The sequence below is a fragment of the Drosophila bipectinata genome, chromosome XL (assembly GCF_030179905.1).
Source record: "Drosophila bipectinata strain 14024-0381.07 chromosome XL, DbipHiC1v2, whole genome shotgun sequence".
NCBI classification, from domain to species: Eukaryota; Metazoa; Arthropoda; class Insecta; order Diptera; family Drosophilidae; genus Drosophila; species Drosophila bipectinata.
The window spans coordinates 7559122-7583485 of record NC_091734.1 but is presented as its reverse complement, the minus strand read 5'-3'; the positions used below and the strand labels follow the sequence as shown (position 1 = coordinate 7583485).

Below are 24364 nucleotides of genomic sequence, written 5' to 3'. Positions count from 1 at the left end.
CCTTAAGAATTATGCAAACAATACACTCCAAAAAATTACAAGGACTTGAGTTAAGGGAGTGGGAACTAACACCAGAAATTGGTTCGATGGTGATGATGTACCAGGAAAGCATCGATTAACCAATCAAGCTGGCAAGGATACGGCGTAAGGGGCCTGGATTTCGTCCTTTAAGCCAGCCAGGCAGGAGTGCAGTAGTCCTGGCGACTACGTGTGGCATTAAGTGGTGGCAGTGGCGCTAATGGAGGGCATCGGAACCATTAGGAAAGGTATTAAGGCGGCTTAAGAACCTGGAACACAATACAGGCAATAGCAGAACGGAAAACAGGACCACACAACAGCAGAAGGACGGCAGGATGGGCGAACGACAGGACAACGACGACAGGACGACAGAGCTGTCCTGGCTGAGCAAATAAATAATTGTGTACACATTATTGGAGCTGCGACGAAGGCAGGATGCCCTGCCAGGCATTTGCATTTGTCTGGCCCTGGGTCCTGGCGTTAGAGGGTTAAGACGGAATTCGATTACCCCATAACGGGCAGCGTATCCGATCGGAAGTGGCACGGGTGTGGCTGGACAAGTATAATCCGCAAACTAGGAGCTACACGGACACTGGCAGGACGAGGTCCTGTCGGGGATTATGCCACTGAAACTTATGGAAGTGAAATCGAGCGCGTGAAGTTCAAGTGGCAGCCATTGTCCACCTCGGAAAACACACAATTCTAATTGGAGTACCACCGCTGGGCTGGCCTTGGCGGGGTGGGTGGCAAGGTCAGGAAATGCGAGCAGCAATGAAAGAGTGCGCGGCAGGAGGGAGAGGCAGGGTGGAGCGGGAAAACTAACCGAAAATGTCCAAACAAATCAACTAAAAATAAAGAAATGCTGCACAATGAAAGCATTAAGCTGGAGAGTCCTTGTTGGGAGGGACATCCATCCATCCCACCAAGTACACTGCAAGAAAAGGGCTATTAACTATAAAGGGTTACTATTTTTTGATGTTTTGGAAGGTAAAGAACTGAGAATATCACTCATACGCACTGTGGCACACAGTACACTTTGAAATAAAGATTGCTTGGAATTCTTTCGAGTGCACAAGTTGGTTTTGGGTCTGGTGCGAGTTTTTGGGCAAGTGTCCTTGAGCATTTTGTGCCAAATGCACGAAGGATAACAGGGACGGGTGGAGGGGGGGTGTGCCCAAGGGAGGAGGAGGTCCTGCTACCAAAAGCAAAGCTTAGCACACACTTCATGCTCGAAGCGAGCCACCGTCACGTACATTTTATAAACTCCAACCGCTTCGCCTCGTCTCGGCCATCTCGGATGTTCGCTCGCCTCCATTCGGCCGTCTCGAATTCGCCGCAGAGCTTCCGCCTTTCGTCCTTTTTCGCCGCGCCAGGACATTCAAAAGCGGCCGCCAGCCGTTTCAAATTTCAGAACAATTCGTGCCGCGTGCGCGTTCGGTTCGTTTAGGAATTGTTTTTTTTTTTGTTGGTGGCTGCTCAGTGTCCTTTTTGGCTCTAGCTTGGCTCCTATCACTCGTGCCCCGTCCCCCGCGCTTCCCTCCATTTTGCCAGGACTCGCTGTGTGCTGTGTGTGAGAGTGTGAGTGTCCGAGTCCGTGTTGTAGTGAAAGTAAACAAGTCACAGCGGCGCCGGCAAAATGTTTTATTCCTTGTTATTGTTGCTTGGACAGCAAAACGAAAGTGCGTGGGACGGGGAAGGGATATGAAGTTGGGAGATGGGAGCTGAGAGCTGGGGCAAGGACCCTCCACAAAAAGGACCTAGCCAGAGTTCCGCGAATTTCGTGCAGATGCGTTAATGAAAACCCGCCACTGTTATTGTTTTCATATTTTTTTTTACCCCCCGTACACAGTGAACACTCGGAGAGCGAAACTGCGAAATATATTTTAAAAACAGACCTAGACTAAAAACAAACAGAACCAGAAACAATCAAAATAAGCCACGTACAGAGGTGGCAAAGTGGTTATCCTTTCGAACAGAAACCTACGAACAAAGGCACAAAACATGTCGCCGGGCGGCCTGCTGAAGATCCTGGGATTATGCCTGGTCATCAGTCTGGGAATGCGATGCGATGCCAGAGCGGTGAGTCCCCAAAACAAGATCCTTAAATTCTTAAATTAAATAAGAGACTAAACGAGAGTATATTTCTCATATATTTTAAGAAGAAAAATGCTTAAGGCAAGCCATAAAATTTATCCAGAACTCGGGAGGACTTGTTTGTGTTCTGGACAGTTGTGTGTTGCCTCTATTTGGGCTCAGAAATTGTTTAATTAATCTAAGCCAATGTTTCTGTGACAATAAATGGCATTTAAGTGACACTTTATTTGCCTTTTGCCAATTAGGGAAGCCACTTGCCCTCAGGGCTAGTCGAATCGTTCTCAGAAAGTGATGTCCTGGCCAGTGGAGAGTGAATGCATAAATTAAAATAAATTTGCGAATAATTAAAGCAAGTTGCAGACTCTATTTTTGAGTTCTTTTCTCCAACAATTGAGGTCAGAGAAAAGAATTTCCAGACTAAACTGCGGTTAGTTGCGAATCGAGAAACATTCAATCCTCCTCCGAGCCAAAAATAAATGCCCAGTCCAGGGGACAGAGGGGAGACGGCGGAGACTTGACCATCGGTTTTTGGCCCCAAAAGTTGCGACTTTCTCGTTGCTGGGGCGAGTAAATCAAAAATGTGAAAACTCTTTGGTTGACCAGAAAAAATAAAAACGAAAGAGAGAACTTTTGATTCTTTTTCTGTTTTCATATTTTTTGTTTACCCGAGTCCCCGATTCTGGCAAGCTCAGATCCCTCGCCTTTGTCCTGTCCCGGGGACTGCGAAATGAATAATTTCAGGGAATTTACTACACAATTTTATTCATATAAATCACAAATTAAATAAGTTTTTACGAGGTTGTTCGGCGGCAGCAGTAGCAGCAGCAGCAGCCCACTACAGAACTTGTTTGTGTTCCCATCGCCGACATTTGTTTGCAGGGTGGATGGGTGGATGGGTGGCTGGTTGGGTGGATGGTTAGGTGGCTTGGTGGATGGCTTGTTCGTTTGTGTGTTTATTCCTTTAGCTTGTACTTGCCTGGTTTTGGTTGTTGTTCTGGTCGGGCTTGCCCTTCCATGGCCGTGGCCAGGGAAGACGAATGGATGTGGCCGGGGTAACTCTACTTTCCGCACCCGCTTTTATGCCATTTGCCCTTTTTTTATGGCTGTGTAATTTTTTGTTGGCCTTTTTATTTATGCTTATTATCGTGATTGCTATTGCCAAGTCGGGGGAAACACCACAAGAGTACGGGGCGCCAGTTACGGCCGCAATAATAGAACATTTTCCAACCAAATGAAATGTGCCTGAGCGAGCGCCCAGTTTAAAGCCTTTAAGACCTTTGTATTTAAGGTCTAAATAGAAATTCTTCGATTGATTTCAGAAAACTAATTACCATTTAATCGGCTCACAAAGCAACCAGAAACGTGCTGGCCAGAATATTGAATTTGCAGAGTAATCTCGCCCAAAAACGCTGATGGCCCACAGACGGAAATCCATTTTGGCAGCTCACTTAGGCCGCTGGTCGGATTTCGGCAAAATACACACATACCATACATACTACTATATATATATATATCCAAATAGTCTCTCAATCATTTATCACTTCTGGAGTAACAGGCACGAATTGCTTCTGCTTTGCTTTTTTGCGGATTTCTTTCCCATTTCTGGAGCACGTCTGCGGCCTAAAGGACCTGGGCGGAGACAGGAGGCCCAAGGACAAGACACTGTGTGTGCCTGGGCGCCCTTAATTTGCATACGAAGGCTTGAGAGGATCTCCATGCAGATGCATTAATAATGTAACATTAGCCGGGACGAGAAGAAGATAAACAATGCGGAACGCCTTAAACGTTATCCTGGATGACAGGAGATGAGCCGAGGCGATGCCCAAAAATGTGCCAAAGCCCTCAGCACTCAAAGAAAGTGGTTAGGACAATGGCCTTAACAAAGCTATTGCCACTCTCCCTTATATTTTTTTTCTCAGTGCATTTTTCTATGCATGTTCCCTGCCAATTCCATTCCATTCCCAGCCACCAATCGGTTCCATTCCGTTCCGCCTTTATTCATGGCACTCACGTGCCCCCGACACGAGATTCACGGGGACGTGGAAGCAATTTACGATGTGGTCGCCGCAACAATGAGCAATTAATCATGCCACAGCCAGAAAAGGGAGTTTCCTTTTCATTTTGTTTTTTTTTTCGCCAGCCTGCTCCAGTTTCACTTTCACTTCCACTCTCGCCATCGCTTGGCCGCCCTCCTCTGGCTCCTCAAGGACGACTCCGAAGGCCGTCGCCAGACACACCATCACACTGCAGAGGCGAAAAAGAAAGGGAAAATGAATACTCGCGACCTTGGAGTCCACCCGAAAAAATAAAAAAAAGAGGAAAACGGGAGGCCAGCCCGACTGCCTCAACTATTTCGCACATCATATCAAATCATAATTTATGGACGGCAATCAGAGCGAGCCTGCTGGAAATTTTTGTTGATTTTTTTTTTGTTGGGTTTCGCGGGTGCGAAAAAGTTGCACAGTCGCCCACATAATTATCGGTTTGATTTATGGCAGCATTTTCGCAGCCAATTACTTCGTGTCCGCAGAAAAAAAAAAAACAGGCAAAAAGGACGACAGAAGGGGGGAGAGAGTGCATGAACGGAACCGGAAACGGATATCATATTGGGAATGCGAGCGAATCAGAGGCTACTTTTTAATGATTCGATTTTGTATTCTTAAAGTTCTTAAATAGGTATTGGTTCCTAGCCACCCACACCTTTGGTAATGGAAAACCACCACGAAAAACCGCTGATTGGGATCTCGGTGTAGCAGGACCTTGGCGTCAATCAAGGAGCCAGGTACAAAGGGCCATAATTTAATGACTTGCATGTCAAACGCTGCCAACTAAAGGGGAGAAACTGCTGGAAATTGGATTTGAAATTATGTAAAAACGTATCCAAGCCACAAGGACTTTGGAATACGAGGGAGGAGCAACCCAATATCTGACCCCTTGCGAAATTAGATTAGGAATGAGCTCGGACTCGGAAATTTGTATGCAAACACTAGTCCTGTGGCCAATCCACCGCCGTATTAACCAAACGGCTGCCCAAAGACAAACAGATGACAGATGGATGGATCAGATGGCCAAATAGTGTGCTTATATGTACACAGCAGAGCCACTGTGGCAGGACATGGCCAGAGCAAGGACAATGGAGGAGGACTGCCAACCAGGTCAACTGAAGAAAACACAAAAACGGCAAGTTTCGGACAAACTTGACTTGCAAAGTGACACAGTGTCCTCTTAAAATCCATTTGAGATGGTCCTCTGAAGAAGAGGCTAAGGCTCAGATAGGAGTGTTAAGGATTTTACCCAAAAAAATTTGAAAAATTGGGATGGAAAATTTTGTATTGAGATTTTGATGCAGAATGATGGAGAATTGAAGTACGAATCGTTTAAGGTATCCCGCTTGGAGCTCCGATTCCTATTCCGAAGATATGGCCATCGACAGGACCAAGATTGAAAATCCGGGATTTCCAAGGGGAACCCCCACAAAAATTTGAAAAATCGGGATGGAAAATTTTGTCTGAAGTTTAAGATGCAGAATGATGGGGAATTGAAGTAGGAATCGTTAAAGGTATCCCGCTTGCAGCTCCGATTTCGATTCCCAAAGATAAACAGGACCAAAACTGAAAAATCAGGATTTCCGAAAAAAAAATTTAACAAAATGAGGATTAAAATTCAGGATTGGGGCAGATAGGATGGGTTACCCTAAGATTCTGTCCATTTTTCAAAGAAGGCACTCCAGACTTGTCAACCAACTGGGTAAGTTTTCGAAATAAATTAAATGGAAGAGACAGAAAGTCGGATGCCAGCCTCCCCGGCTCTGGCCAAAGAGCCGAGTATGTTGGCCGTAATGGCTGGCCCTCAAATGATTTAGTTGGGAGCGGTTAAACCGATTAGATGGACTGTAGGCAGGGCCGTGTGTTTGCTTTCGGCCAGGGCCAGTGGCCGGTGTTGCAATTCGAGAATGTTGACAAACGTAATTAAGAAATGTGCAGGGCAAAGGGCGGTTGTGGAGGCGGAGGCGTGGAGGTGGCGGGGGCGTGGCGGGGTCACGCAAATGTTTGCCATTCGCCATGCATACCCATGTGTGTGTGCTTGTGCGTGTGTGTATGCCCAGGGCAGAGGACAAAGGACGCACAGGTTAACAAGGATAAACAATGTGCACGTATTTGGGCTTTGGGCATCCAACGAGATAAGCGGAATCATGGAAATGCCATCGAAATTGATCGGGCATGGAATGTGGCAATATGCCACATAGATAGAGAGCTGTGCTGCTTTTTAATCTGTGACTAATATGAAGGGAGATAGAGGTATGATACCCGGTACTTGTAGATCTATGCTTCTGCTAGTAATACCTAGTCTCACTGAAGATATAATTCTATATAATTCTAAGATGTATGTACTCTTTACTAATTTGTGACTATAATGAAAGGAATTGACTCTTAAACGATAAGATACCCGGTACTGGTACTAGCATGCTTCCTTTGAAACTCTTTTTGCTTTGAATCTCTACAAAATACACCATTTCTCACTGGAGGAAATTATTTAGAGTGGTCTTCTAATTATTTTCTGTATTTCACTCTTTCTTTCTAATCTCTGACTAAAAAGATAGCATCTTGTAGATCTACGCTCCTTTGAATCATTCTCCTGCATGTCATTATTTCCACAAAGTCCTTCAGTGAAGGACTTCTAGTAATACCACCTCTCTACATTATACTCGGCAGGGAGGGCGGACGGCGAGTTAAATGTTATTGAGTTGAAATGTGCAAGTAATGAAGCAATTGGCACGTGGTCCTGCCACTCCTCGTCCTCGTCCTTCTCACACTCATTCATCCATTCAGGACACACGTCGAATGCCAGCGTGGCGGGCCATTGTCTTTTGTTCAGCACTCGCGGGGTAATCAACTCGATTGCCACCACGCCCACGCGACGCCCCCGCTTTGACCCCGTTGGGAGGTCCTGAGTCCTTCGGCGAATGCGGGCTAAATGCAGTTGCAGAGGGTTCTTTGTGTCCTCCAACGCTTTATCTTCTCGCTAAAAAAAAAGCCAGAGGACTCGAACTGTCCTGCCAGGACTAGTGATGCTAAAAAGGATGCTTTTTCAAAAGTCTTTAATAGAAAAAGTATAACTTCTAATTGAGATAATCATTGTCTAAGATATGGAATATAACTCAACCTATCTAGGTGCCCCCACGACCTGGCACGCCCCTGGGCCACCTGACCCCCTGAGCTCGCCGCCACTGAAGCCCCTTTTGTTTGGACCACTGCACGCCTCGTTATGCACAAACAAAGCGCTTTCGCTTCCATTTAGCAGCAAATTAGAAGCCGGCGTGGCACTCGGCGCATTGAGGTCCTGCCGCGTCTGAGGGCGGCAGGACACACAAAGTGAAAGCAGTTGAAAGGTGGCAGAAGGATAAAAAGCAGCGCAGCTACAAAAAAGAGTGAAAAAACCTGCGAAAAAGATTACATTACGAATTAATTAACAGTAAATAAGGGTGTGCGTGTGTGTGTCCTGAAATTCAAAAGCAGAAGGACGAAGGATGTGAGAGGCCCGTGAAGGATGTGGAGCAGCTGCCGTTAATATGAGGAGGATTAATTTTAGGACGTTTGCCCCTGGCCAGAAAGTTTGAACCCAGATTATTAATGTGACGGTCTTCAAGCCACAAGGACAATGGTTTGTTTTTCCGAAATAACTCGTCAAGGACCTTTCGAAGCTAGAATATAGCCTAGCATAGGCTGTCTGGTAGCATGGCTGGCAGATCCTTATTCCCAATCATTGAATCTAATCTCGGAGCGACTTCCGACATCAACATAATCGTAATTGACAAGGACGATAATGAGAACGATAATGATGATGAGTCGGCAGCTGCCAGGACTCGATCCTGAGTGCCAGGAGCAGTCGCTCAGCCGCTTCCGTTTGCCATTTCGGGCCCATCTGGAAGGGGGCTTCTACTGCTGCTGATGTTTGGTTGAAACATTATCGTTCACTGGGGCATCATTGATAACAAATGTTGGTCCATTAATCGGGCCATTCTGCTGTTGTTGTCGAGTTGCCTGATTAAGCCAGGCCCACACATACACACACACACACTCACACTCTGAAGGGCTTGGGCCTAATGTGTGTTAAACTTTTTTATGCCTTCAGGCCTTGTTTAATAATTGAACAATAAAGAACGAACGGCATTAAGTAATTTGTGTCGGTTAAGTCATAAAACTCACACAGCCACAACCATAGTCCCTATCCGAACAGGACACCCCTGCATAAGCACCCACACTGATAGGGATGTACACCCATACATGGGCATAAATTGTTAATTCAGAGCTCAAGTTAAATGAGTCGTTGGCATGAAAATTTCAAGTTTATTGCAACCGGGCCAGCTTGGTTGGCCGGAGGGGCCAAAACCCCACCTTGTCGTTCTCGGTGTCCAATAAATTTTGCCTTGCGTGCCTGAGCATTGAACTTGGTAACAACTTTTTTGGCCCGACTCCTGGTTTCTGCCTCCTGCCGCCTGCTGCTCCTACCTCCTACCTCCTGAACAGGATGAGCCATTGATTCATGTTAATTAAATGTGACAAAAGTTGAGCAACTTCTCCCAGGCCAACTGGCTACTTTCTGCCTTTGTCCTTTGCTGCACATTTTCATTTCGGTTGGATTTTCGGTGCTCGGCTTTGGGCCATGTTGAGGTTACTTTATTGCCACTTTTTGGGTCCACAACTCCCCCAACACCACCACCACCACCACCACCACCACTGCATAATGTGCGACAATTTCGATTGCGATCATCTGGCCAAAATGTTGCGGGGTAGCCGGTAGAAAAGTTTCTGCGCTTTTAATTAGAAATCGAAGCGAGTCCGCAAGCTGTCCAAGTTTTATCTAGGCCATGATATTGGATATTGGTGGCAGTTTGTTAGGCACTGGGGTTGGGGGGAGCAGTGCATCTGCAAGGATTCCCGCCCGGGGGATTTGCGGAAGGACTCAGTTCACTTCCACCCGGAGAAAGTTTATGCAATGATTTGCCCGGCAAGGTGGGACGCTCGGGCCCGAGACGCTCCGGCCGGATTATCAGCATTTTTTGGGCTGCAAAACTTAAATCTCTGGCAATCAACTTTCCATCGAAAAGTTTATGATATCGCCCGGTGCAGAGAGACGCTAACCAGTAGGGCTTACGGCAGTACTTGGAAGGATGTTTTTCTTAAGCACTCGCTCCTCGCCTGGAGCTGGCGAGGGGAGGTGGCCAGGTATTCCAATAGTTTTTCGTTGTAAACACACTGAATGCATTTCTTAAACGGCTACCCGCCCAAGGAGTCTATAAATCCCGGCCCTGTTTACGTTTGCCGACATTGACAGTGCTTAGCAGGAGCCAGACTAAGAAGCCAGCAGCCAGGACTAAGGATGTTCGTGCGAATAAGGACAATGAAAGGAATGACTGGCCCGGCAGCTCCGCCTCTCCGATTATCTTCCCCGCTGGCTGGATTTCATTTTCGCTAATCAATTTGCATAGCAGCTGCAGGACTCATCTCCTGCAGGACCCAGACTGCTGCCAGCATCCTTATCCGTTGTCCGTTCTGTCAGAGCGTCCGCGTTGTCCGCTCTGTCCGCTCTGTCCGTTCTGTCCGCCGGTCTGTTTCAGTTTCAATTAGAAACTTTAACTGATTCCCCAGCGGATTGGCCTCGCTTGAGTTGCGTTTAGCTTAGTCTAGTTCACGGCAGTCAAGTCGAAAGCACTGAGAGAAATTCTTAAAAAATCTAGATAGATTTTGGTTTATTTTTGAAAACCTCTACTATTCTGCAATGTCCTAGAATGTTACCTTTGTCAGACAACAGGTTCTGTTGGCTCTGGATGAGCTGCTTTCGGTCTGGTCCTTTTGGATCCTGGCTTGGAGCCTGCAATAACGGTTATTGTAGGAAAACCTGTCAACGCATTCCCTGAAATTTCCTGTAATTTTTGTAATTCCTATTATCATTATTTCATTTTTATTTTCTTGCTTTTTTCTCGTTGAGAAATTTAATTTCTTTGCAGCTGCCATTCCGAACGTCTTGCCCCGTGCCCCCAAGTCTTGTGCCTCAAGTCTCATGCCCCATGCCCCATACCCTGTGCCGCAAGCCTCCCTCCTACTGCCCAGTGTTCTGGTTTCAGTAAATCTCTTAAGCTGGTTGCAAAAATAAAAGCGGTGGAAAATTCGCCAGCACACAGACAAGTGACTATGTAGCTCTTAGTTCATCCGGCGAGTATCTCTGTGTGTGTATCTGTGTGGGTGTGATGAGGTCCTGTGTGCGTTGTCCTGAGGTGGAGGTGCGGGTAAAAGGGTGCAAGAGTTGACTTAAGTGCGCATAATTCACATTGGCTCGAAAGTAGCGCAAGGATTAGGCGATGCACAACAAATTACGATGTTATCCTTGGGGGAGGCCAGCAACACATGTCCTTGGTGGCCCCATTAACCCCTTTGGCACATGTTTCGTGTCACGGCTACTTATGCATTTACTTTTTAACACTTTCAGCTCTTTATTCTGCTCTGGTTTTCATGGCAGGGCTACGTGTGAATGGAATTAAATGCAAATGTCTTTCATTATCCTGAGATTCTATCCAAAGACTAGCTGACTATCTGACTACCTGACGAATTGACTGACTGACTGACTGACTGACTGAATGACTGCCTGAATGACTGACAAAGTGACAAATTGAGCCGAATGCCAGTGCAGTGCAGGTTGTCTTCAATTTTAATAAATTCCCCGTGCATGTAAGCAAGCGCGACAGTTGACAGCTGCAGCTTCGTTTCCCATTTTCCCATTTTGGAAGCCCACTACCGTGGGTGTTATTGTTGTGTCCTCCGCCACCGACTCCGCCTCCTTTGCTCGGTGTCCTTGCTCATTGTTCAACAGGACAAAAAAGAGGGAGAAGAAAAGGAATGTGTTTTCGGTGGGACAAGGTGGTGCAAGAACGGCATTGTTGCCGCTGTTTTTGGCAGTCTGTTACAATTACATGTCATGGGAGGGAGTTGCCCAAGGGGAGGAGGGCCTCTGAGCTTAGAGCTTAGAGAGATGGGGTTGGGGGGACTGTGCCCTGGCAAGGACATTGCAGTGGCAATGTGACATTGCGATATTTTTTATACCAGACGACGGGTCACGCTCTCATTTCATTTATTTCCCAGCACATGCTGACTGATATTTTTGGAATTGCATATTTTTTTGAAGTGTTCTCGGGCGGGAGGGATATAGCATGGCAAGTGGCCCGATTTAAGGAGATAGTTTACTGCCAAGCCGGATGATTGAATTGAATTTTAAGCACCAGCAGTATACCTCACAAACCTTCATCGCTCATACGCACCGTTGGCCCGCCCCTACGGCGCTTCATTAGCATAATGGTTAGCCTTATGGAGTGTAAATCATCAAAAACATAAGAAAAAGAATAAAAACTGGAAGGCTGGGTGGGATGGGAGGCCAAAGTCTCAAAATCACATTGCTAATTCATAAATAAGCCGCTTGACTTTGCAGCTTTTGTTAACCGATGTCGTGGCAGCTGTGGCAGGCAGGTGTGTCTCCTTATTATTATTATTTTTTGGGGCAACTTCAGGTGGCAAGAGGAGGCAGCTGGAATAAAAATGAGCAGCGTGTGTGTGTGTGTATCAAAGGGGAGAAGAGGCACCAATATATCAAAAGGATTGCTAATACCCGAGCACAGGCTTGTGTGCCCCGCGTGCGTATTTGATTTTTAAAGGCGCCCCTTTCTGTGGCTGCCACATTAGCATATATCTGCATACACGGTCCTGCCAGTCCTGTGAGTCCGGGGTTGGTGGGGGGGGGTATGTAAATGGATATAGACGCTTGTACGGGGACAAGATACTTATGATTCACGCACGACTGCCAGGTGGCACAGGCCAAGGTGGCAAGTGGAAGGTGCCGGGCCAGGTGAGGCCAGGGGGTGCGGCAAGTGGCACGGCAAAGATTCCTGGCACTCCGGGCCCTGATTGTGTTGACACCCCGGGCTAAACACCCTCCTCCCTCGGCCCCTTTATTTTTCCCATTATAATCGCTCGAATACAACGGCAAAAAGCCAATAAAGGAGAGGAAAATGAAAATATTTTCCTTTGAGCTCAGTCCAGGGAGGTCCTGGTCCTGAAAGGGAGGAGGAGCATCCGCCCAGCGTCGTCAAAAGGGATGAATCAACTTACATTATGCATTCACAATTTGGCTCGGATCGGAGACTGGAGGTATGCAAATAATACTCTTTTAACCGATACCTCACAGCATGAACACCCCCGATTCCGCCCTAAAATTATGAGTTTATAGCTCTCTTTTGACTCGAACACCTTCATCTGTAGTAAGTATGTATTACTTTGTGTGTGTGGCAGTAACTTTTGTCGCGGCACAAGAGCCATGTGCCACAAGCGGCGTGCAGCTGGCATTTTTAGCAAGATTAAAAGGTGCAAACAGAGCACTTTTGAAGGAACGGCAGGCCCGGCACTCAGACCGGCAAATTGCGCCGCCACGAGGACCGTGGGTGCTCATTGTCCTGGCTAGTTCGTCCTACAATTACTTACTTGCCGACGCTCTCATGAAATGCAAATACAAAAATTATACAGGCCCAGCGAAGTCTTTTGCAGCGCTTTGTGATTTCACTTATTCTTTTGTTTAATTTGCAGTCTGGCCCCCCCGTTTCCTCCCTCCACCATGTCCTTCGCAGGATGTCTTCATCATAATTACAAACAAAACATAACGAGAGAGAGAAACAGCAGACAAACAACAGCGGAGGCATCCAGCAGAGGCAGAGTGGCAACAACGGGAGGCGCCACAGCAGCAGCTGAATTGTTTGCCCACCAACTTGCTGCACAGCGTCCTCCGAAAAAGCAACAGAAAAAGCTTCCACACAGAGCAGAAAAAAAGAAGAGACGAGCCCGGGAAGAAAGAGAAAAAGTCAACAAATGTTTCTTCTGGCTTGGCTGGTGGTGTTGCAGATACTTTCGTTGCTGTTCAGGTTGCTGCTGCAATTGTGGCGAGGCAACAGCCTTTGCTTTTGTTTCTTCCACAAGACACACACACTCAGCTGTTATAATGACTACAGGCATCCTTGGTAGATGCTTTCAATACTCAGAAATCATATCCACATAGAGTTACTCGTTATTGTGGCAACTATTCATACCTAGTACTTGAAGTAGCGAATTCTTACTCGTCGGGAATCATTCACTTGTTCTCGTTGGGTATCTTCTACTCGTCCATGTTAGGTACTCTTCCGATATCATATAATCTTACTCGCCGGTAGTTCATTGTGGCATCTACAACTCATACTCGGTTCTTATAGTATCGGGTATCAAATACTCGTCGTATAGTTTAGTCTCCTACTCCTAGTAGTACTCGTTAATTTTAGTTGCCTCTGATACTGAGACCCATTTGTGGATCCCACACATCGCGTATATGCTTTTTCTGCGTCTGATTCCAAATATTGTGAATGTTAATAACTGAATAATGGCAACCACAGCCGTTTCCAATGCATAATTAATATTTCCAGGACACAGAGCCGGGACGGGACGAGGCATATGTGTTAATGCGTTTGCTGCCACTTCGATGGCACTGAATAATTTGTAGCCGGGCGGCAAAAATCGCTGCCCAAAGCCACACGCTTGGAGCCTCCAGCCCACCAGCCACCAGCCCCCAGTCCAGATACGAATCAGTCGTAAATACGCCATAAATATATTTATGTATGCATAATAACTACAATTTCAGTGGGTAAATTAAACAGCTATTCGGTGTTTGGTGGGCCAGCAATTTGTTAGCCCATAAAAAGCGGCATAAAAAGATGAATCGCCCCGCGCCCAGCTCCCATTGGGGCCTGGCCGGGGAGGAACAAAAGTTAATCGACTGATAAGTGACTTATCCAGCACAATAAATACAGGTGTCTACATAGAGGTATTCCGTTCTTCATCAAATGCCTGTTTTTATCCGGTTCCATGGCGCCATCTCGTTTTTTGTTTTGATGCCGATGAAATTTTTCTCTTTTTTCCTTCTTGGGAGGCTAGGGAGGCTTGGGAGGCTTGGATGGCAAACGGAAACGGAAGAGATGAAAGTCTCGGACGGCTCCCCATCGAAGGAGAAGTTGCCTTTTTGAATTTTTCAATTAAATGTTAATTAAGTTAATGAAATGCCTGCCTCCCTGCTCCTTTGTTTTTCCTTCGTCTGTTCTCTGTTTGAATTAAAAATTCAGGCGGCATGTACGTTGGTGGCTTTTTTTTCTTCCTCCGACCGGACCGGGAAGAATCCAAAATTTTTCAATTTATGACCTCGGCGCTCCCCTCGTCGAGGTATCTCGTATCAGAAAGTTGACCTGGCGGACCTGAGCTTGGAAATTAATTTAATTAGTTGTGGAATACAACGGAATTCCAACAATTTATGGCTGCAAATATTTTGGTTAACTAAAGGGGCTTCTTCTCTGAATTGCCATTAAAGTGGTTGCAGGATGGTGTAATGGAATACATGATTCCCTCAAAAAATGAAAGCGTTTTCTTTTTTTTTTTTTGGAAAATTAAGAGCGTAAGCTAGATGCTTCAATGCCCGTTAATTTTTAATTCAAATTCCAGTTGGGAAAGTTTTAGGCACAAAGTTTGCTTTCACTGACAAAATTCTGGCATCCTTGTCATCAGCTCCAGCTCCTGCTCCTGCCCCTGCTCCTGGCCATTCTGTATACATGACATATTTGTGTATGGTCCCCGGGCCGTGTGTTTATGTATAATAGTGGGCCCGCCATCCCCCTTCGGCCGCCCCTGCCCGTAATTAGTTAATGTAGAAGAGCAAGGAGGCCTCTGCCATATTTCTCCGACCTGCCTCCATCCAGGATATGAAAGATGGAGGAGCCGAGTGCCCTGGTTGCTGTTTTTTCGGTCTCAGCACGCGGCGGCACAAAGAATATTTTTTGGAGGGGGGTGGCGGTGCGCAATGTGTGTGTGTTGGGGGCGCTGCTTTGTGGCATCTGTGCCCCCATCCCCAGCCCACCCCTGGGCGGAGCCTGCTCTAATGAAATATATGGAGACAGGCTTCAAAGCAGATTTTACATCAACAGCCACGCCACCGCCCCCGCTTTACGAGGAATTCCTAAGCAAATGTGCGCGTGTGTTGCGTTGTATGTATTTTTAATGTCGTAGACTCGCTGCCAGGAAGCCACCTCTCCATCTCTCCCCCATCCCTCAGGCCTCTCTGGGCATTAAAAATGTAAACGCTTTACGGGCCACGGGGCGTATGCTTAATGCATAACGTATACGCACCGTGCACCACACACCGCGCGCATACAAATCAACCCGAAACCCAAAACCTGAAACCTGAAACTGAAACTCGTTATTTTTCTTTGCAATTCACAGGTTAATGTCAGCAACACCTGGACAATGCCGCAGGAGGGGCTGAATGTCTTCTACCGATTCTTCAGGGATCGCATATCCTGGTTCGAGGCGGACGCCGTCTGCCAGTTCCATCACGCCAACCTGGTGACAGGTAAGTCAGGTACCCCAAGGTCCCCTCACCCCCAGCCAGAGCCCAGTTCGGATGCTTCTTGTATTCGAATTGTTCTAATTTTTCTTCTCAGTGTAGCTACAGCCAGTGAATCGGCAAAGCCTTTTAGAATTCCACATTAATACAAATGAGCAGACGTCACCAAGTAACGAATGCAGCCAGATTAGGGCCAAGCACTGCAGTCCAGGAGAACCGGGGCAGGTCCGTGGCGGCGGGGGGCTAGTTGTGGCAGAGACAGATGCCAAAGGGAGGTGGCCATTGTGGTTCGCAAATGAATGAAATGACAGCAAAGTGACGCAGCCACAGTCGAGTCTTTTGTGTGGCCGGACCCCAAAAGGCTCTGCCACAGGATCCGACCTCTGACCTGCTGCAGTTGCCACAGTCTCTATCCATTCTCCCTTTCTTCTCGCCACGTTTACCGCATTGCTTTCGCCCAGCCGGGCACCCTTGGCTCCTCATAACACAATAAATCCCTCTGAAAATTCGGTCGCTGCAGTGCCAGCGGGTAGATGGTTTAGATTCGGATTCGGAAGGGGATTCGGGTAAGGGGGTCAGTGCCTGTAAGCCTGGGGTCATCTAAATCACAATCGCCCCAGTTTCGAGCCCCAAAAAGTTGCCAATATATTCGCTTTCCATTCAAAACTTTTGCGAGACCCAATGGCTTGCGATCTCTGCCTCGAATCGAGATAAAAGCGACAAAAGTCAGGAGCCTCGAAAGCAATTCCAGTTGCATATTCCGGTAGGATGAGGCTCCTGAATAGAGTTGGCCATCCACTATTGAGCTTTAACCTTGGCAAACAGGACGGCAGGACGACAGGACATGCATTGACGACTAGATGAACTCGAAGCTCGAAACAAAGCAAACAGAAGCTCAACTACAATCGAAAACAGAAATAGACACACGAGAGCCGGGCAAAAAATGGAAACAAAAATAATTTGCAACAGCATTTTGTTAACAATTTGTATTGTCACTTGGGGGCAGCATCCCTAAAAAAGGATGCTGAAAAAACGAGAAGCCGAACTGAAGCCAGGGGGGCTGGTGGGGCAAAAGGAAACAATAGACAAGGCGAATTTCATAGAAGAGCTCTGTATTCTCTGTGTAGAACAAATAAAAACCATTTGTCGTCTCGTTTTCATTTCAACTAAACTCATTCTCTCTTTCTCTTTGTATCCTTTTTCGTCCTTTGGTCACACACATGTGTGTGTGCCTGTGTGTTTGTATGTGTGTGCGATGACAGTCGACAACAGTTTTCAATTCGATGCAACGCGCGACCTGCTGAGGGAATTGGATGTGAACGACATCGTTTGGATTGGTCTCATGCGACCGCAGAACTCGGATCGTTTTATGTGGTCGTAAGTACAACAACAACAACGATACACTAACACACACACATACACCCCATTACATACCATTACACCAAAAACAATAAGACCACACACACACTTATAGAGAGAGTGAGAGGGAGGGCTATGGATACGGCCGAAAGGGATTGAGGGCCACAATTGTCCTGTTGGGGCCGACATGTGAATTCCGGAATGGAATGGATCCGCCGGCTGACCGCTCCAAGGCGGAATTCCATCTGCGAGAGAGGACATTAGGGTCTGGCCACACATCCTTGGCAGGAGGGAGCCATAAACTACTGATAGTTTGCAAATAATGGCCCACAAAAAGGACACACTGTTGAAAACGAGGGGCGTTCGAAAGAGCTTTAAGACGCAGACTGTGAGAGACGGACAAGCGGACGAACGGAGGGACTCACGTACAAGACCATATAGACTGTGGAGGTAATCCTGGTCAGGAATAGAAATAATACCATTAGAGGGGAGCACCCTACTCGACCGAGAACTCAGCATTAAAGCTTCAAGACACACATCTACTCGACACCCTTACAACATCCTTTAAAAACCCCCTTTCCGCCCTGCCCGTCGCGGGTGTAGGAACTCACGTCCTCTGGTAGCCGACACAGGATACTGGGCCGAGTCCCTGCCCCTAATGGACGCCCCCCTCTGCGCCGTAATCGATCCCATTCGCGATTATCGCTGGCACGCCCTACGCTGCGGTGGTCCCGAGACCGCATCCTTTTTGTGTGAGATGCCAGGTGAGTTGTGGGGCAATGGAGGGGGACTGTGGGTCGAAGCTGACCGCACGACTGCCTACGCTCCTTTTCAGTGCCCAGCTGGGCGGACGCCTGCATTCTCAAGGACATGCCCAACCTGACCATGCAGTACATGGCGGACACGGCCAGCATCGAGTTGATTCGCAACTGCCAGGAGGAGGGCTTGCTGAGACACACCTGCAAGGGCAAGGATGTAAGTGACTGGGGGAAGGTCCTTGCCGCAGATGGGTATTAATTATGGGATTCCGCCTTTCCTCCTCTCGGTTTTGTTTGCTTTTCCATCCACAGGACCGCGAGCGCGCCATCCGGCAGCTGATTTGCCCGAAGGAGCGCCTGGAGGCGCAGCGCATCAACGACATCACCAACTCGCACTTCAAGTCCCTGCAGATCATCAAGAACATCCGGACGGACAACAACGAGAACAACGACATCGACCTGCTGCCCAACTACGGAGCCCGGTCCGGCATGGCCATCAACATCGAGGTAGCGCCCCCAGGGGAGCTCATGCAGGCGGACGCGCCCGGTACGGTGTCCGTGTCGGGACTCTATCGGATCCCCGACCAGGTGCCCAAGCCGGTGAAGAAGGCCGCCAAGAAGGTGATCGCCCCGGACTTTGCCAAGAAGCTGCAGAGCCACCAGCACCACCAGCAGCAGCAACAGCAGCAGCAGAAGTCGCGCAAGTCGCACCACCAGCCGGAGAAGGACCAGCAGCAGGACGAGGAGATGATGATGGGGGATCAGCCGGCGCTGAGCGAGGAGCAGCTGCCTCCGGGCATTCCCGAAGACGACAGCAACAGCGATGCCTCCAACGAGATATTCGAGCACTTGCCCCACAAGAAGAAGATCCTGCCGCAGGACCTGCGCACCATGTCGCCCATCGTCGAGGTGGCCACAGCCACAACAACAACAACAACAACTACTACCACTGCTAGGCCGGCGACTCTGACCACCCCGACCCAGGGAACGGCCACCACCGAGGCTGCCCCTTTGAAGGTGACCACACCAAAGGCCCAGGACACCACAAGCTCCCAGGCGCCAGCAACAACAACCAGGCCAACAACAACTACAAGCAGATCCACAACAACAACAGCAGCAGCCACGACAACAACCACAGCCAAACCTGAGGAAGCGACAACCACTACAGCGAAGCCCGAGGTGAAAACAACACAGAAGCCAGAGGAGCCGAGTACCACCACGAAGCTGGAGCTGGAAACAACTACAGTGAAGCCCACTACAGTGAAGTCAGAGCCGGAGACAACAGAGCAAGAGGCAGCCACCACCAGTACAGTGAAGCCGGAGCCATCGACATCTACAACCACCGTCAGGGCAACCACCACTGCTCCAATTGGAACAACTACTACTAAGGCCGCCATTACAACGACCACCCACGTTCCCGGCCGAGCCACGCCCACGGACGCCAGCGGCAGTGGCAGTGGAAGCGGCAGCGTCGGACATCCCATACATCCCGCACAGCAGACGCCGCAACAGCAACAGCAGCAGCACGAGCTGCAACATGCAACACATGTCAAGGAGTCCGCTGACAATTCGCACTTTATTCCGCCAATGCTGCTGGTGAAGTCGCACTATGTGCCGCCGTCGAAGCACGAGCATGGCCAGGAGCACAAGGGCTTGCATGGAACAACCACAACTACGGCACCAGCCACAACAACAACGCCAGTAGCAGCCACAACAACAAGGCCAGAGCAGGAAACGAAGCCATCAACAGCAACGTCAACCGGAGGACTGACAGCGGCAGCATCTGAAAAAGCCACACCACCAGCAGGAGCAGCAGGAGCAGCCGTAGTGACAACAGCAGCAACATCCATAGTAGCATCAGGAACAGCAACAGTAACAACATCCCCGCTGGCTGAAGAGGCGACAACAGTCAATAAAGCCACGACAGGCGTGAAAATAGCTGAAGACACGACAGAAACGCCAGCAACACCTGCAGCACCTGCAACATTGGTAATTGCCAGTGAGAAGCCATCAGCAACATCAGCAACAGCAGCAGCAACAACCGCAGCTAATGAAATCAAATCGAATGCAACAACAACTGTGACACCAGCAACAACTCACCAAATGGCTACCGAGAAGAGGGATAAGGAGGACGACGGTGAAGGATCAACCGGAGAAGGACATAGCCAGGGAGAGACAGCCACCACAAGACACAATTTCCTGGAGGAAACCGAGGCGCCATTCAAGCCAAATCGACGACGCTCGCTAACCAAACCGGAAACGGTTAGCTACTTCAAGAAGATCCTGGGCTAAAAAGCAGCAGGAATCCGGGTATTCGCGAGTCCCTGACTCCGGGAATCCACAATAGTAACCGTAATCGTAAACGTAATCGTAACACACACACATTACACCCTAACACCCCCACAACCCCACTTTATCAAAACACAAAGAAAAAAAAAAGAATAGAAAAAAGAGCACAAAGATAAAGATAAAGAGATACCGATAAAGATAGCGATACAGAGGCTCCTCCTTGGCACGTAATTGGTCTTCAAAAATCAGGAAAATCAGGAAAATCGGTGAAAATGCGAGGCTGCATGCCGGGGTGCCAGTAAATTGAATCAGTTGGTAAAGCAACCGGTCCTCCCTCCATACCTTGATCTGGCTTACCTAACCCGGAACCTCCTGAAATCGCATTCCAGGCCATTTCCTCACAAGATTCCAAGCCCAAACCACCAAACCACCCCAGCCCATCACAGCCAACCCATCCATCCGCCCACCCATATCCACATTCCGACCAAAAGTTTGTGCAACTCCAACCCGCTCGCTGTTGCCGGAAATCCAAGCTGTTAGTCAACGCCAAGCGGAAACGGAAACGAAAACGAGAACGAGAGCGAGAAGAAAACGCAAAGAAAACTCAACTCAAGTTGGCAGACGGTTCCAGTTGCAAGCACCAAATATGTCAATTTCTCACCGGCAAGGGCCATGGAGCATGGGGCACGGGGCATGGGGCACGGGGCATGGACAGAAAAATGATGAAAATAAAAACAAGCAAAGCACGCACACACAAATACACGAATAGACAAACACTTGAATGCTCGTCAAGATGTACTATTACTATGTTTATGCCGGGAGATGTTCATGAATTCTATATAGAGAGATCTTGAATTTAAACCTTTTCGTCTTAGACTTTATCAGCAGAATTTTTAGCTTTTTAAAATTAAAATAGTTATTGGAATCCTTGGACCTCCTTAGAAACTAGAAACTTTAAAGAGCTTAGAGCTCGAACTTGAAAGAAAGAAATATCAGGCCAAGGTTGGTTCTTTTATAGTTCAACAAAGACCTTGAACCTATGCTATATAATCCTCTATTCAAGTCATGAAAAGTTCATCAAGTCTCCGGCATAAACCTAGAAGTAGACTCTTCTGGGGGAAAAAAAAGTAAACCCATAGAGCCATAGAGACATGGCAACGACGAGGAGCCACAAACAAACGTATGGAGTCTGTCAAAGAGCAGCCAGAGCCCTGGCAGCAGAAATAAAAAATATTATATAAACAGAGAATACCGCCCGGGGGGGAGCCGGGGTGGAGACCCCAAACAGACACCGAGTGTGTGTATTGCAAAGGCCAAATCTAAAGTACTAAATACTAAGAAAAAGTGTTTACAAGCGTATACAAGGGGCGCTTGTTTTGGAATTCTGTCTACTTTGCCTAAGAGCCAAATGTGTGGTTACATCTGGCCTGGTCTGGTCTGTCCTGAAAAATGGTGAAACTTTCACACACAAAAAAGTCCAGCAAGTAGAAAGTACCAGCCAGAATTTAAAGCCCATTTAGAGATTTTTGAGAATCCAGCAACCAAGAGGTTTCAGCTTGTCACTTTCTTTAGAATTTCCCTCGACTTCAGGCCAAGTAGACGGCAATCCAAAACAGAAACCGCTAAGCATATTACATATTACCTATAAATTATGAAGATATGACATAGATGTTGTTTTTTTTTTTTTTGGTGGGGATCGGAAATAGAGAAATACAATTTGTGTAAGCGGAGAAGGAGAACACAAAGTCGTTTGTCATTTGGTAATTTTAAGAAAATTACTCGGAATGATTTTGAGAAATTGACAGAGCAGAGAAGCGTAACTGCCAGCGAGCAGAGTACCCTTAAGATTAAGCTAAAAATTTAACGAATAGAAAAAAAACGGAGAAAAAGAAAGCAGAGAAAGCTGAGAGAAAGCAGGTCCCCAAACAGATGCTAAGAAAATTACGGCAAATAAAAGCGAAAAGTACTCGTACTCGATGTAGAGAATTATTTGTAGGTACTTGGGATCCGTTTCAAGTCGAATGCGGCAGGACTCGGGCGAAGCGGCAGGAAGTACGAGAATGCGGTAAATAGTATAAATGTAAACCAAGTAATTCATTATGAATAAAAAGAAAACCCTTCAACAAATTACCAATGTCGTTGCGTTTTATTCGCCACTTATTTGGGGCCAAGGAGATCTACTTTTTGGGGCAAAAACACTGAATACGGAATACGAAATACGGAATAAGGAATGGAGGTCCTGGCTTAATGGCTGACGGCTCTGTCGTTGTCCTGTCACGGGCCAGTTGTCTTGCTTTCGCTTCCACTTTCCATTATTTCTCTTTTTTTAGTGTTCTGTGTTTTCTGTCGATTTTCATTTTTATTTTGTCTCCGTTGGCTACGCTTCTTTGGCGCCAGACTTTTCCTTTTTTCTCCTTTTTCCTTCCTCCCTTTCTCCTTCCATTTTTCTTTGCGATTTTCCGGGTGCGATGAGTACGCGACGCGTGAAAAGCAGCTCGAGGCGTATTTTGTAAATTGAAACCCACGAGGGCAGTTCCAGCAGTACCCATCGTCACCATCATTCAGCGGTTGGATGTCCTTCGCCAACATGTCGAAGGCCACACGTCGGATACGTAATATAACTATTTATTCTGAACTTTCCTCTCACGCCTCGAAGTTCCTTAATCGGAAGACGGGGCCTCGCTTCCCCCCAGTAAGTGGATGGCTGGCTCAAAACGGTGGCAAGCCCAATGTCCTGCAGCTCCCACGGCCAGCGTGTGAGTCCTGGTTCTGGTCTCTGGTCCTTGGGTCTCCGGTTTCTGGTTTACTGGTTTGCTGGAGCCCATGGCGTCGGAGCTGTGGCCAAAAGTGGCAGAAGAGGTTCTCTTTCTGGCCAACTTTAGCTTTGGGGTGCGCGCCTTTTTCCGTATTTTTTCATTTTTTTCCAGAATTTTTGTTGGTGGTGCTCTCGAATTTTTGCGTGCAGCATGCAAAGGGCAGAGTGGCAAGTGGGAAGCGAACTGAAAATATCTGAACATCAAGGAGGCGTGGCCAACGAGAACACCCACATGCCGGCAAAGTTTCTAACTTGAAAAATACTCGGTATTTGCTGTTCAAGCTTAGAGATTGAATTTAAAAAGCCTTTTAAGCAATAATTTAAATCAGGGTAAACGACAGAAGGTTCGTTTTTAAAAGAATGGTATCGTGTTGCCAGATCGGATACAAATTGGCAGAGCTCTGGTATTCGGAAGTATGAAAATTGGCAAAATCCCACAATTTTGTAGGGGATCCCTTGGAAAAAATTCGAAAAATTTCAAAACGATATTAGAGCAATGTTTTTAATGAGGAAAGTTGCTTTTGGGTTCGCTGATTACAAAATGGTACTTTATATCCTGGTCGGACACAAATTGGCAGAGCTATGAACATCGGAAGGGGCAAAAGTATGGAAATTGGCAAAAACCCACAATTTTGTGGGGATCCCTTGGAAAAAATTCGAAAAATTTTAAAACGATATTTCAGCAATGTTTTAAACGAGGAAAGTTGCTTTTGGGTTCGCTGATTACTAAATGGTACTTTATATCCTGATCGGACACAAATTGGAAGAGCTATGAACATCGGAAGGGGCAAAAGTATGGAAATTGGCAAAAACCCACAATTTTGTGGGGATCCCTTGGAAAAAATTCGAAAATTTTGAAAACGATGTTAGAGCAATGTTTTTAATGAGGAAAGTTGCTTTTGGGTTCGCTGATTACTAAATGGTACTTTATATCCTGATCGGACACAAATTGGCAGAGCTATGAACATCGGAAGGGGCAAAAGTATGGAAATTGGCAAAAACCCACAATTTTGTAGGGGATCCCTTGGAAAAAATTCGAAAAATTTTAAAACGATATTTCAGCAATGTTTTAAATGAGGAAAGTTGCTTTTGGGTTCGCTGATTACTAAATGGTACTTTATATCCTGATCGGACACAAATTGGCAGAGCTATGAACATCGGAAGGGGCAAAAGTATGGAAATTGGCAAAAACCCACAATTTTGTAGGGGATCCTTTGGAAAAATTTCGAAAAATTTCAAAACGATATTAGAGCAATGTTGTAAATGAGGAAAGTTGCTTTTGGGTTCGCTGATTACTAAATGGTACTTGGTACTAAATGGTACTTTATATCCTGATCGGACACAAATTGGCAGAGCTATGAACATCGGAAGGGGCAAAAGTATGGAAATTGGCAAAAACCCACAATTTTGTAGGGGATCCCTTGGAAAAAATTCGAAAAATTTTAAAACGATGTTAGAGCAATGTTTTTAATGAGGAAAGTTGCTTTTGGGTTCGCTGATTACTAAATGGTACTTTATATCTTGATCGGACACAAATTGGAAGAGCTATGAACATCGGAAGGGGCAAAAGTATGGA

General features: G+C 47.0%; 1 protein-coding gene across 1 annotated transcript; it reads left to right on the top strand.

The window, feature by feature from the left end:
- The first annotated feature begins 1429 nt into the window (after positions 1 to 1429).
- On the top strand, positions 1430 to 20921 carry LOC108122839 (mucin-2). The gene is made up of 7 exons (XM_017237660.3): positions 1430 to 1455; positions 1868 to 2097; positions 15444 to 15573; positions 16830 to 16944; positions 17530 to 17690; positions 17762 to 17901; positions 17997 to 20921. The coding sequence occupies exons 2-7, from the start codon at positions 2020 to 2022 to the stop codon at positions 19974 to 19976; spliced, it is 2604 nt and encodes an 867-aa protein (XP_017093149.2). The 5' UTR covers positions 1430 to 1455; positions 1868 to 2019; the 3' UTR covers positions 19977 to 20921.
- The last annotated feature ends 3443 nt before the right edge of the window (positions 20922 to 24364 follow it).